The 14,520-nt window shown below is 34.2% G+C and overlaps 1 protein-coding gene across 2 annotated transcripts in view; it reads right to left on the reverse strand.

Annotated features, from left to right (window-relative positions):
- Nucleotides 1-14,520, reverse strand: part of ACADSB (acyl-CoA dehydrogenase short/branched chain) — a 45,778-nt gene that overhangs the window by 13,903 nt on the left and 17,355 nt on the right. For both annotated transcript variants that reach the window (XM_074233428.1, XM_074233429.1), the window contains 2 exons: nt 8,274-8,480; nt 5,490-5,660 (listed from right to left, as the gene is read on the reverse strand). In XM_074233428.1, the coding sequence (XP_074089529.1) occupies nt 5,490-5,660; nt 8,274-8,480 (378 nt within the window). The remainder of the gene's footprint in view (nt 1-5,489; nt 5,661-8,273; nt 8,481-14,520) is intronic.

Genomic DNA, 14,520 nt, shown 5'->3' on the forward strand with positions numbered 1-14,520 from the left:
TTTGGAGTGGCACTGAAATGTCCAAGTTTCTCCAAGGTAGGAAGGATCTGATTTCCACCAAATTTTTAACCATTTTCTTCATTTCCTTCCCCTTCCAGTCCTCCTTTCCATTTTTCCAAACTCTAAATTATTTCCCTTTATATCAACAACTCTTCTAGCAAGGAAGCAGTATCATTTTTTTCTTTTATTTTTACTTAAGGCAATGGAGTTAAGTGACTTGCCCAAGGTCCAGGTATTTAAGTATCTGAGGTTGGATTTGAATTCAGGTCCTCCTGATTCCAGGGCAAGTGCTGTATCCTCTGTGCCACCTACCTGTTCCCAAAGCAATATCATTTCAACCAACAACGGGAAATGCAGTAGAGCTCCAATTAAGTTCTCTACATAATTGAGAAATAAAGTATTTATCAGAAACTTTCTGTAAAATGGTTTCAGCTATGAAAAATGCTCTAAGTCATTATTGATTACAGAAATGCTCTCCCTTCTATCCACACCTTAGTCCCTTCTCTAATCCCCATCCCCTTCTATTTTTCTGAAAGATAAGATAGATGTTTATACCAACTGAGTGTGTATGTTATTCCCTCTTTGGATCAATAGTCCTCCCATCTTTCCCTCAGCTGTAAATGCTCTTTTGCACCTCTTTTATAAAGTGAGATAATTTACCTCATTCTACCTCTCCCTTTCTCCTCCCAGTGCATTACTTTTTTCTCAACCCTCAATTTTTTTTATATATAATTCCATCACATTCAACTCTCTCATATTCACTGTTTATGAATACTCCTTCTAACTGCCCTAATGATTTCTTTCCAGTTTATGGTTTCTTTTTTCAATTTACCTTTTAAGCCTTGAACCATGTATCTGAAGTCAAATTTTCTATTCAGCTCTGGTCTTTCCATCATGAATATTTCAGAGTCATTAATTTCATTAGCTATCCAATTTTCCCTTGAAGAATTATACTCAGTTTTGCTGGCTAGGTGATTCTCGGGTGTAATCCTAGCTCCTATGCCTTTCAAAATATTACATTGTAAGTCTTCTAACCCTGCAATGTAGAAGCTGCTAAATCATTTGTTATTCTGACTGTGCCTCCAAGATATTTGAATTGATTTTTTTTCTGGATGCTTTCAGTATTTTCTCCTTGATCTAGAAACTCTAGAATTTGACTATAATAAATATTCCTGGGAGTTTTCATTTTAGGATTTGTTTCAGGAAGTGATGAGTGGATTTTTCAATTTCAGTTTTTACTTTCTCTGGTTCTAGAATGTCAGGGTAGTTTTCCTTGATAATTTCTTTTAAGATGATATCTAGGGTCTTTTAAAAAAAATCCTGACTTTCAGGTAGTCCAATAATTCTTAAATTATCTCTTCTGGATCTATTTTTCAAGTTTTTTCAGTAAGCTATTTCACATTTTCTGTTTTTTTCATTCTTTTGATTTTGTTTCATTATTTCTTGATATCCTTTGGAGTTATTAGCTTACTCTTGTCCAATTCTAATTTTGAAGTTTTTATAAACTCTTTTTCCATTTGGCCAATTCTACTTTTTTAAGAAATTATTTTCTTCAGTGAAGTTTTGTATGTTTCATCTCTCCATTTGGTCACTTCTGCTTTTTAAGAAGTTCTTCTCTTCAGTGAATTTTTGTTTACTTTTTTTTCCATTTGGCCAATTCCACATTTTCTCAGAACCCCCCCCATATTGAAAATATAGTATTACTAAAAAGCATTTCACCACTATAATTCACAGAATTTCAGAATTAGAACTTCATTATTTATCAGCTCCCATCTATATTTGAATCTAAATAGAACAACAAAAATTATCTCCTGGGTTAAACACAAAGGCTCCTAGACCTTTTACTATCCTCTGGATATTTTGAATCTAACCTATGTCCTTTCTAAAACTCCATTTCAAACTCCATACTATAGATGCAGTCTGACAAGGGCAGAGAACAGCATGCAGGATTATCACCTTATTCCCAGAAGCTAAAGATTATATTGCCTTTTTTGTTTACCATATCATAATATAAACTTATACTACAACTTGAAGTCTGACCCCAATCTTTTTCACGGAACCTACTGTCTAGCCATTCCTTGCTTAATTTCATACTTGTGAAGATGAGTTTAAAAAAAAAAACAAAAAAATCAAATGTATTATTCTTATCTCCACTGAATTTTCTCTTATTTGATTTGGCCCAGTGATTTTTGTTTTGGATACTGTCATGCAGTGTATCAGCTGTCCCTCCTATCTTTGAATCATTTTCTGTTTCAGAGGTGTCCAAAATGTGGCCCTCTGTGGGTTTACTAAATTCTTTAGTAAATGAAGTCAAACTACTGCAGAGTTCTCACTAAAATGGCAAATCAAGATTTATTGCCTATTATTTTAATAAAAACTTTTAAAAGTAAGGTTAGACAGTTCTTGATAAGGGTGACATTTAGATCTTTATCTGAAGTCATTGATAAAAATGTTAAAGCACCTGATCCCAAGTCCCTTCTCTGGAGAACTACCAGGCTAACATTAGGTTCAGAACTTCTCTCTAGAGTCAGCCAGCAGATCAATTCCAAATTCACCTAACTATACTGTCTAGTTTCATTTTTTCCTTAAAAAGAGCCTGAAAGACTATCAAATACTGTGCTAAATACAAGTAAATCATATCTATAAGATTCCCCTGATATGACTTGTCTTTAATGTTCTTTGTGATCTGTGCATCATTTTCATATTTTTGTCCAAATTTTTGTTCAATAATTGTCCAATTCTTTCACATGTTCTAGAATTTTGTTAGGAATAAAAGTCAAGGTCATTAGGCCATAGTTTGAAGATTCAATTTTCTTACATTTTTTGGTAATTGGGACCATATTTTCTTTGAGCAGTCCTCTAGTATCTCTTCTTTTCCTCTTCAGTCTTTTAATGACAATTGACAGAGGTCCACTGATTATATCCATTAGATGTTTCATTATATTGCTTTATTTGTTAAATTTAGTGAATATTTTAAAGTTTTGCAAATTTCATTCAATTATTTGTTAAATTGTAGAAAGTTAAAGGTTAAAAAATTGATATTCCATTTTCCCAAAGAAACAGATAAGTATACTGCAACTAATATTCTACATAAAATAGGAAGTGACTATTAGTTGAAAGTTAAAATTTAATAAACAAAAATGCTAAATAGTTTCTTAAATCCTTAATTTTCAAATGAAAGTAAATGTTATACCTGTTTTCTGCTTCTACAATTTTTGTTTCTTACAAGAAGCAGGTTAACATAAAAGCCCCTTAAATAAACACTATTTTTAAAAGTCTGCTTTGAATAATATGGATTTTATGAGATTAATCCTGGGAAAGTATGGAGCATAAATTTATACACAATAAATTGTCATGTCAGCAATATAAATATGTATGATTTTTAAAAATTCATGTGGATAAGTTTGTTACATAGCTCACAGAAAGTAAAGCTCAGAAAGATGACATGACCTACTTCCACTCCCATGACTGATAAAGGACAGTCTAGATTTGAATTCAGGACTTCTGACTTCTAGTACAGTGCTTTCTTAACTATGATTCTAAACTTCCTCTATCCTTCTTTGATAGCATTTTTCCATGTATTTCTGAAATTGAATTCAAATAGCATTTATAATGTGCATCACATTTACATGTTTGTGCTTTCTCCCTCTGTTGGACTGGGGGAGGCAGACACCATGTTTTACTAGACTGTTTCCCTGTACCAAACACAGTGGGCACTTGTTAAATGTTTGGGAACCAGAGGCCTAAAGGACAAACAGGAGCTGAAAAGCAGGTGGTATAGACCCAGAGTCAAGTGGGGAGGTCCCTGAGGTTCAGAAGAGGCCAAGTGCTGATGTACCTAGGAGATCAACAACTCTTTACAGAGCCAGTGGCTTCTCAAGGAGGCTGTTGAAGGTCTTCAGGGGCCTAGCCCAAGCTCAGCATCATAGACCTTTGATAAAATCGGAGGGAACAATGAAGTAAAAGTTTTTGAATAGAATACCATGGTGTTTTCTGAGGTTCAACCCAGATAGTCCAAAAAACTGAAATGGTTTGGTGTACTCAATTCCTCTGGCTTTAGAATTCCTCCTGCTGGTGGACCCACAAACTTAAGGGACGGATTATGACATCCAGAGAAGGCAACACCTTAACATGCAATTGCCTGAAGGAAGTTTAGTTTGGCTCTACCAACATTTCTAGGAGACAACAGTAATAATCTCTATTTCTATAGGGGCTTAGAGTTCATAAAGCACTGTCCTTCAAAAATTTTTGAGGGAGATACAAAAAGTAAGAGGCAGTGCTCAGGAAAGTTGTGATTGTCTTATAGTTTCACAGATGACAAGGGTTAGAACAGAAATTTATTCTAACTCCCAACTGCAAGTTTAGGGTTCTTTCTGTTACACCAAGTTTTTTGAAATGAAACTGGCAAAAGAACACCCATCTTTCACTCATCTTCCTTGCTGATGGATGGTGAGAATTTTAGGATCATAAGATTCTGAGCTGAAAAGTCACTGAGATGCACCTAGTCTAAATTTTATAGAAGAAGAAACTATAAAACCTTTTAGTGAGTGGGGGAAGTGGCTCCTTTGAATTCCAAATCTAGTTCTTTTGGACCCAAGTTCCAATACTGAGGTGTGACTTCTTACCACCTTAGGTGGCCACACTTCACGTAACTCCCAGGCTATCCTATATGACCTAGGTTAGAAACCAAGTCCTGGAGGACTTCATCTTTTCATCCTCCAGAGTTCCTTACCAGATAAGTGATTCCTTCCTAGGGATGGCCTTGGGTCTTACACTTTATTCCTCAGTCATGTCATACGTCCTGTGTCTACCTCAGCATTATCTCTAACTTTCTAAACCAGAATACACTTCCCTGGAGTCCAATCCTCTCTCTCTAAATTTTCTCAATTAGAATGTAAGCTTCTTTACCGTCTTTACTTCTGCACATGTAACCAGCACTTAGCTGAAGGTTTGGCACATAGTAAGGGTTTAATAAAGGCTGTGATGCTCATAAACCCAAGTGGCAGCATTCCTAAAACCAATTCAAAGGTAAATTCTCAATGGTTTGCAGAGCCAGGACTAAAACAGACCATTCACCCTATAACAGTGGAAAGAGCATAAGATAAGGAATCTTGGTCCAAGTCCTGTTTCTCCCATATTCCGCCTATGCTACCTCTATTAGTGACCTCTCCAGCCCACTGACTACACAGAGCTGCTGAGCTTGTATTGATCTCAGCAGCCACAGTTGGACACACACTCATTCCAACAGAGAGATGACACTTTGGTCCTCTTTGAGCATGAAGAACCTACTGATCTTCCTTGAACAACCCTTCAGAGTGGCTTTATCTGAATAAAGAAATTGAACTTGATGACCTCTAAGGTAACTTCCAGTACTAGATGTTGCCTCTCTATTTAAGAATAAAACCATCCAAATGACACAGGGTTTCAGTGAAAAAGAATGTTTTAAAAAAATGGAAAAAGGAAGAAAGAATTTTCATTTTTAAACTTACCATTGTAGGATTAGCATTTGCCATGACCAGAAAAACTCCTGCATATTCTGCATTACTAATCCACATTTTGGACCCATTGATGATATAATAGTCTCCTTTCTTCTCCGCTTTAGTCTTTAAAGCAAATGCATCACTGCCAGACTGAGCCTCAGAAAGGCAAAAACTTCCTATCTACATATTCAAGAAAACAAAGATTCAGATTTTAGATGTATTTATATTTTTATATAATTATATAAATTTTTGTTTGTATTTATAAGAGAAATTTAGAAAGTCGCTAATTTTTAAAAGTATGCAGTGATTATTTAAAAAACAATGTTATTCTTTTTCATATTTTAATATATGTGAGAACCTTAATAAGAAAAAGAAATACATAAATTTAAAATCAAAATAACTACAATTGTTACAGAAAATGGACCAGGAATTTGCATTAGAAGTTACCGAAAAGTTTTAACTAAAATTATAATGATTTTGATTTTCTAACATATATATATATATATATATATATATATATATATATATGTTATACTCAAACTAAAACAACATATACTTTAATATTTGGAGACTTCTATGTAGAAGTAGGAATAGAGAACAATGAAAATATATTGAACATACACAAGCTCAGCAGCTCTGTGTAGTCAGTGGTTCAGAATGTTAGAAATAATAGATCACAAATTTCAAAACTACATATAGAAGACTCACATCTATATAAAATGAATAATTTCCTCAAGAAGGGAGCTGAGAGGCACTGCACTAATATGAACACAATCACAATGTGAATATCATAAGAAATATAATTGAGTATATTTTAATCACAGCAAACATGTGGTTATTGCTATGGAAGTTATTACTGAATCCTCTGCTTGTTTAGTCACATTACTCTTTTTTAGAACAAGAAAGCAAAGCAGAAAAGCCAAAAAAATGTAAAATAGCCAAGACATGTTATGCAACTGAGTGCACTAACACTTAATTTATTCAAACAACTTGTTAATGACAAAAAATTGGGAAATGAATAATTAAATAGACTAGACACAGATGATCATCACTTTCCAGTATAAACCAATTGCCATAACAAGGTGGCCAAAAGAAGCCACATCAATCAGCATACTACTGCAAATAAAAAGGAAACAAGAAAATATTAAGTAGTAAACCTTATGCCTCTGTTTTCCTAAAGCTCTAGAAAAATCTTTATGAGAATAATCTACCTGAGTACTGAGGGCATCCTTGATTGAGAAATGAGAAAGGAACAAGGCAAGTTTTTTTTTTTATAAACAATAGTGGAGAACACAACTTTAATTGCACAACTGACTAAAAAGGTAGAAAGAATACAAATCCTAATAGAGTTGATTGTTTATTATAAAAATAATTAGATGTGCTAAAGAAAAATGCAGCCTCAAAGGTTCTCTTTTAGGGACAGCTAGGTGGCACAGTGGATAGAGCACCGGCCCTGGAGTCAGGAGTACCTGAGTTCAAATCCAGCCTCAGACACTTAATAATTACCTGTGTGGCCTTGGGCAAGACACTTAACCCCATTGCCTTGCAAAATAAAAAAAAAGGTTTTCTTTTTGCATATCAAAACTGTTCAAGATTTCTGAAAGATATAATGAACCATAACTGTTCAGTTACATTAATTATTAATATCCAGTGAGGCACAAAACAGGAAATGTTATGTTTGTCAAAGATGCTGGACACCAACTGACATCTAGTGCACACAGAGGGATTCCCTAGAGAGGTCATGGTCTTCTATATGGGGTGTCCATTTACCATCCACTTCTCACCTGTGTCATGTGCAGTGGCCACATCCTGGTAAAATCATTTTGGCAAATGAGTTAAACCAGACTGAGATTAAGCCTCAAACTCATCAGTGAGTTAAGGAGATGTCTACTGCCAAATATGTAAAAACTTCCCTCAGCAGAATGGGCAGATGAGAATAGTTTTCTTCCAACAGTCATAAAGATGGCTGAAGAGAGCATCATGGATCAATTTGTGCTTGGTTAGACATTAGAGATGTCATTGCATTCCTGGTCATTGATAGTTATCTTCATTTTTTTTCTTGTTCCCTAACCTTCTATGCTAGGAAGACAGAGTGAGTCTGATGATTTTGTGCAACTCTGCCTCACTAAAGTTCAACTCACTCAAAAGTCAAGACATCTTTTGGTACGATATGAAAATGAAGGACAAACAACATGGGAGTCTGATGTGTTTGCTTACAGATAACATTGAATTGACTTTTAAAGTCTTTAAAACAATAGAGGGTCTCCTTGGTGATATCAATCGATAATCATGCAATATAAATTGATCTGATTGGACACATAGGGGAAAAAAACCAAACAACTGGATAGAGCATGCCAGTTGCAGTTAAATAGGTAACCCATAAAACTGGACCTTAAATACCTGTATCTTAGGGACAGCACTACCCATGGATAAATTGAGCCAGAATTGAACAGAAGGATGGGCTAGATCACTTTGGGGAAATTGGACAAAGCTTTTAATACAAATTTCTTATTAAGTTCTTTGGAATGGTCCACTTAATGTTAAGTAAAAGCTGGTTGTATTCAGAAAGATCTTTTGATTAAATCTTTAACTACAAATAATATGTAGAAAATAGATCAATAAACTGTTCAATCACAAGAAAACATTTCAGATTCAAAAATTAGCTTGTTGCTTGGTTTTTTTAAAAAGTCACTTACATATAATGCCCACATTGATAATATTTGATTTTGAAAAACAGAAATATTTTTAATTATTGAAAAAGCTAAATTAATTTGGAAAATTATCTTAACTCACTGTGTCTTTAGCCAGCTTGGTCAAGTAGATTGCTTTTTGTTCTTCAGTTCCACATTTTCTAAACAATGTATTGATTAATGTATTCTGAATGTCACATAAAACAGATACAGATGCATCAACCTTTGCTAATTCCTCTATTGCCAAGACAGAGGAAAAAAATGAAGCTCCTGTCCCTCCATACTTTGTTTCAATTTCAATGCCCATCAACTGGAGAAGAAATAAGAAAAATAAATCAATAGGTTAAGATGTGAGGAAATATCTTATAAGAGGAATAAACTTTAGATGCACATTTTAACCATTTATGGATTTATATTCTAGACACTATCCGAATATCTCCTTACTTATACACAGTGAGGCATTTTTATTCCATGCTGTTTTGCAAAAGATAAAGCACAAAAATCTCTACATAAGTTAATAAATATATCTCTTTTAAGAGGATGCAATGACATAATGAATTCTAATTATGCTCTCTTTCTTGGCATGGTTCAGAAAACCCAAAGAGGATTAGTGAATATGTATTCAGAAGAAAATAAGAGCATAATAATACCTTTAAAATATATTCATGGGGCAGCTAGTTGGCACATTGGATAGAGCACCAGCCCTGGAGTCAGGAGTACCTGAGTTTAAATCCAGCCTCAGACACATAATAATTACCTAGCTGTGTGGCCTTGGGCAAGCCACTTAACCGTACTGCCTTGCAAAAAAAAAATAATAAAAATATATTCAGATGACAATGCAATAAATTAAAATTAAATTACCTTGTCTGTCGAAACATTCTTAATTACATTGAAAATATTTAATATTTTTAATCAATACATTCCATTACTGATAAGAAATAAAATTATAAGATGTGAATCCCTCTCTAGGGAGAATTATCTGAATATTTGTATCCAGCATACTTTAACAACCTTTGCCCGTTCCCCTCTTCCACTTTAAGTTAGATTCTCTTGACTAAAATGGCAACTGGACAATCACAAGAGTATGACTTTGCAGAGTTCAGGTTCTTTGTTGTTTGTGGTACCAAACTGTGTAGAGTTGTGTACTGGACTGTTGCCAGTCATGAGATGATCCAATAACTTGGGGCAACTTAGAGGCTATTTGTCTGAGATACTCCATTCCTTGTTATGGGCTAGAATCTTGAGGAAATAGGTTAGGTACTCAAATGAAACTTTAATTGTACATGTAAAATTCCTCTTTTTCCATGTCTTAATTTAGGGAATTTAACCATACTCCCTAGTATGCCAACGAATTTTTAAGCATAAGTAGAGTTGAACTGTTCTTTCTTCCCCACCACCTGCACCAGCAGGTATCAGAGCTAGATATTTAGCAATTATCAAAAATATTTTAAAATATAAAAATAAAAACTATTAGAGTAACAGAAAAGGAAATAGATTATTTTAAATAAACCTATTTTAGAGAAAGCAATTGAAAAAGTCCATAAATGAGCTTCCTAAGAAAAAAGCATCAGGACCAAATGTGAATTCTACCAAACATCTGAAGACCAAGTTCAATATAAACTAAATTATGTGTATTAATAGGCAAACACTACCCAAACACATTTTATGAAACACATATGGTACTGAAATATAACTAGGAAGAGTGAAAACAGAGAAAGAAATCTATCGACCAATTTCACTAATGAATATGAATGCAAAAATCCCAAATAAAATACTAGTTGGGAGACTACAACAATATATTACAAAGATTATATATTATGACCAAATGGGATTTATACTAGGAATGCAGGGATGGCTTAACTTAAGGAAAACTATTAACAAAATTGATTACATCAACAACAAACATAACAGAAATCATATAATTATGTCAACAAGATGCAGAAAAACCTTCTAATAAAATATACTCCAATTAAAAAAACACTTGAAAGAATAGTTTTCCTGAAAATAATACAAAATATCTACTAAAACCATCAACAAGCCTTATTTGTAATAGGGATATGCTAGAAGCCTCACTAATAAGACCAGAAGTGAAACAAGTATATCCATTAACACCACTATTCAACATTGCATTAGAAACACTAGCAATAGCAATGAAAGAAGAAAGAGAAACTGAAAGAATCTGAATGACAATAAAACCATCTCTTTTTGCAGATGGCAAGACTGGAAAGTCTTAAATATTCACCTAAAAAGTAGAAACAATAATTTTAGCAATGGAGAGGGATATAAAATAAGCAATCAGCATTTCTATATATCACAAAACAAAGTCTTGCAAGAAGAGGTAGTAGGAAATAGCCCATTTAAAATAACTGCTGAATATATAAAATACCTGGGAACATAACTACCCAAACAAACCCAGGAACTACATGAACATAATTATAAAACACTTTTTTAAAATAAAGTCAGGTTAAACTAACTGGGGAAATAGAAATTGTTCATGAATAGGCAGAGCCAATACAATAAAAATATCAATTTTACCTAATCTTATTTATTAAATGCCATTCCAATTAAATTACCCCTAAGTTATTTTACTGAAGAAAATTCATTCAAAGAGCAAAAGGTCAAGAATATCAAAGGAATTTAAAAAATATAAAGGAAGGAGTTTTAGCAGTAGATCTTTAAAGCAGCAATTATCAAAATTATTTGGTACTGGCTAAGAAAATTAAAAGGTCAATTAAGGAATAGAATAATAACATGAGAGAATAAGGGAGAGATTCTTTGATGCATCTAGGTTGAATACTGATATTTCATTTTCTTTGGTAACTTTTATCATAATGTAGTTTCCCTTTACCTCTGAACTTGATTGCAACCTTGCTTTACCTCAGCTGAAGCATAGTAATTTATATGAAATGCTTTATCATTTTCTTCATCAAAATAATTTCTTCATCAAAAAACTGCCTGTTCACTTTGGCCATTTATCAAAATAGGAATGACTTGTTTTCTTATAAATTACAATGGGGGCAGCTAGGTGGCATAATGGATAAAGCAACGGCCCTGGAGTCAGGAGTACCTGGGTTCAAATCCGGTCTCAGACACTTAATAATTACCTAGCTGTGTGGCCTTGGGCAAGCCACTTAACCCCATTTGCCTTGCAAAAAACCCCCTAAAAAAATAAATAAATTTGACAATGTTCTTTGTACAGTTAAGAAACAAGACCGTTTATTTGAGAAACTATAAATTTTTTCTACCAATTTTCTGTTTTCCTTTTAATCTTGGCTTACACTGGTTTTAGCTGTACAAAATCTTTTTAATTTAAGCAAATTAAATAATCCACTTGACATCTCATTATGCTCTCAACCTCTTGTTTATTAACAAATTATTCTTTTTAATTTAGGTAGAATATTCAAAGAAGACACAGAATTCCAAATACTTGGTTGTATACTCTTCTTGTTAACTTATATGTCAGCAGGAGCAGCTAGGTAATGCTGGCCTTGGATTCAGGAAGATGGGAGTTCAGATCCAACCCCGACCTCTTGACAGTTAAGTCATTTAACCCCATTGCCTTGAAAAAAGCAACCCTAAAAAAAAATGTGTGTATCTGTGTGTGTGTGTGAATGAAGGACAATCAGGTAGATGTTCCATGTTCTTCTAATTTTTTCATATGTCCCTTTGCAGCTAGCTCAAGTATTCATTTTAATCTTATCTTTGTAAGTAAAACACTGGTCTATGTCCAATTTCTGCCAAACTGCTTTCCAGTTTTTCAACAATTTTTACCAAATAATAAATTCTTATGCCAAAAACTTAAATCTTCATATTTGTGAAATAAAAAAATGACTATAAGGGACAGCTAGGTGGAGCACTAGCCTTGGAGTTAGGACCACCTGAGTTCAAATATAGCCTCAGAAACTTAATAATTCAGGAAGATGGGAGTTCGAATTCAGCCCTCAGACACTTGCCACTTACCAGCTGTGTGACCTTGAGCAAGTCACTTAACCCCATTGCCTTGCCAAAAAAAAAAATAAACAAACACAAAAGATTACTATAACATTTGCTACTGGGTATTTTAAGTCTATTCTACCCACCCCTCTAAAAATCTCTGCCTTATCATCTCTTCCTCACACATAGCCTACTAAAAGTCCTTTCTTTATTCTGTTCCCTCACTTCTCCTGTACCTTTATAAATTTAGAAGACTTTCTCTTCTGGATATGTATTATTTCCTCTTTAACCAAGTTTGAATAAGAACAAGGTTTCAGCTCCCCACTCTTACCTGCTTCCAATTGTAACAGATCTTCCATTCACTTCTCATGCGTATGCATTAATAGTTCTGTTTTGCCCTCCTTACCTATTTTAATTTCTCAAGCATTCCATCACACTCAACTCAGAGCCTTCTTTCATTCTTTCTCCCTTCCTCCCTATAGTTTGACTTTATTGAGAACCTTGATCTTTAAGTTGATCTTTAAGGTTTATCTTTTGTTTCTCCTGGATCTTAAATAACAAATTTTCCATTGAGTTCTGATCTTTTTTTTTTGTCACAAATATACCGTTTTCTTTCAATTCATTAAATGTACCATTTTTTTCCATTCAGGATTATACATAGCTTTGCTAGATGGTTATTCTTAAGCTGCTAATGTAGTTCCTTTGCTCTTTGAAATATAATGTTCCAAGTCCTTTGGTCTTTTAATGTAGAAGCTTCTAGATCTTGTGTTATCCTAATTGCAGCTACAGAGTATTTGATTTTTTTTCCTGTTGCTTGTAATACTTTCTCCTTCAAAACTTGGCTATGATGATTCTAGGAGTTTTCATTTTAGGAGTCCTTTCAGGTGGTGATCAAGGGATTTTTTTTCATTTCTATTATATTGTTTCTTATTTTGATTTTGTTTTATTATTTCTTGGGGCCTTATAATGTTACGTTTCCCCTTTCCCAATTCTAATTTCAGGGAGATATTTCATCCTCAGGGATCTACTGGTATCTGTTGATACTTAATGTGAGATTTAGTATTAATTTTCTTTTTATGTCCTAAATGCCAAATTAGATTCTAAGTTCTTTGAGAAGCATGCTCCTTTTTCTTTTAAAAAAACTTATCCCCAAACCACATTTCTTTATGTGGTACCCTAGAAGTTAGGTGGTGCAGTGGATAGAGCACACTCTTGAGTCAGGAGGACAGGAGCTCGAATCCAGCCTCAGACACTTGACTTTTATCAACTGTGTGACCTTGAGCAAGTCACTTAACCCTGATTACCTCACATCCAGGGCCATTTTCAGTCATCCTGATTCATATCTGACCACTGGATCCAGATAGCTCAGAGGAGAAACTGAGGCTGGTGACTTAGCACACAATACTCCCCTCACTAAAATCCAATTGATGGGCTTATTATGGCACCACCTCCCTGATGTCATGCCAATCTTCTTTGAAAACGAAGGACAAACATCAGGAATTCACTAAATGTTTGTTGTCACTGATATCTTCACCTACTTCAGATGTATATTTTATATAAATTAAAGCAATACAGTTAGTGATGATGTTGGCTGCAAATTTCAATCCACCTTTCCTTTGAGGACAGCTGACCTAGCAAGAGAGGACTCTAGAAAAAGATTTGTATTTTAACCTTTATTTTTTTAGGTTTTTGCAAGGCAAATGGGGCTAAGTGGCTTTCCCAAGGCCACACAGCTAGGTAATTATTAAGTGTCTGAGGCCGGATTTGAACTCAGGTACTTTTGATTCCAGGGTCAGTGCTCTATCCACTGTGCCACCTAACCACCACTCTTCTAACTTTTATTGTAAAACTACTTTCAATGTAATAGATAGTGAGTGCCTAGAGTGAGAAAGACTCATCTTCCTGATTTCAAATCCAGACTCAAACACATATTAACTGTGTGATGACCTTGGGCAAGTAGCCCAATCCTGTTTGCCTCAGTTTGTTCATCTACAAAATGAGCTGAAGAAGGAAATGACAAACCATTCCAGTATCTTTGACCAAAAAAACCATGAGGAGTCAAATAAAAATAACTGAACAACACCTTATTGAATTAGTCCTAGGGATATGCATTTCTGTATTCTCAGAAGTCGATCATAGGATTGTCATAGCATCTAAAACCCTCAGTCTTCACATCTACAAAATGATGGGGCTAGATTAGGTGACTTCTAACAGTTTCTTTCAGTTCTAGGACCTTCCAATATAGGACCTTAAGAAAGACATGAGGGTCTTAAAAACAATCTAAAGTACCCTAAATGTGAACTAAAAACAATATGTTGGCAGCGGTTTCTGGGAAGATGGTGGAATAAGACAGAATATACCAGGCTCTCCAAATTTCTCCCACAAAGTGAACTTTGAGAAGTAGAAATAATTAAAGA

Source organism: Macrotis lagotis, chromosome 4, assembly GCF_037893015.1.
Source record: "Macrotis lagotis isolate mMagLag1 chromosome 4, bilby.v1.9.chrom.fasta, whole genome shotgun sequence".
Taxonomy (NCBI): domain Eukaryota; kingdom Metazoa; phylum Chordata; class Mammalia; order Peramelemorphia; family Peramelidae; genus Macrotis; species Macrotis lagotis.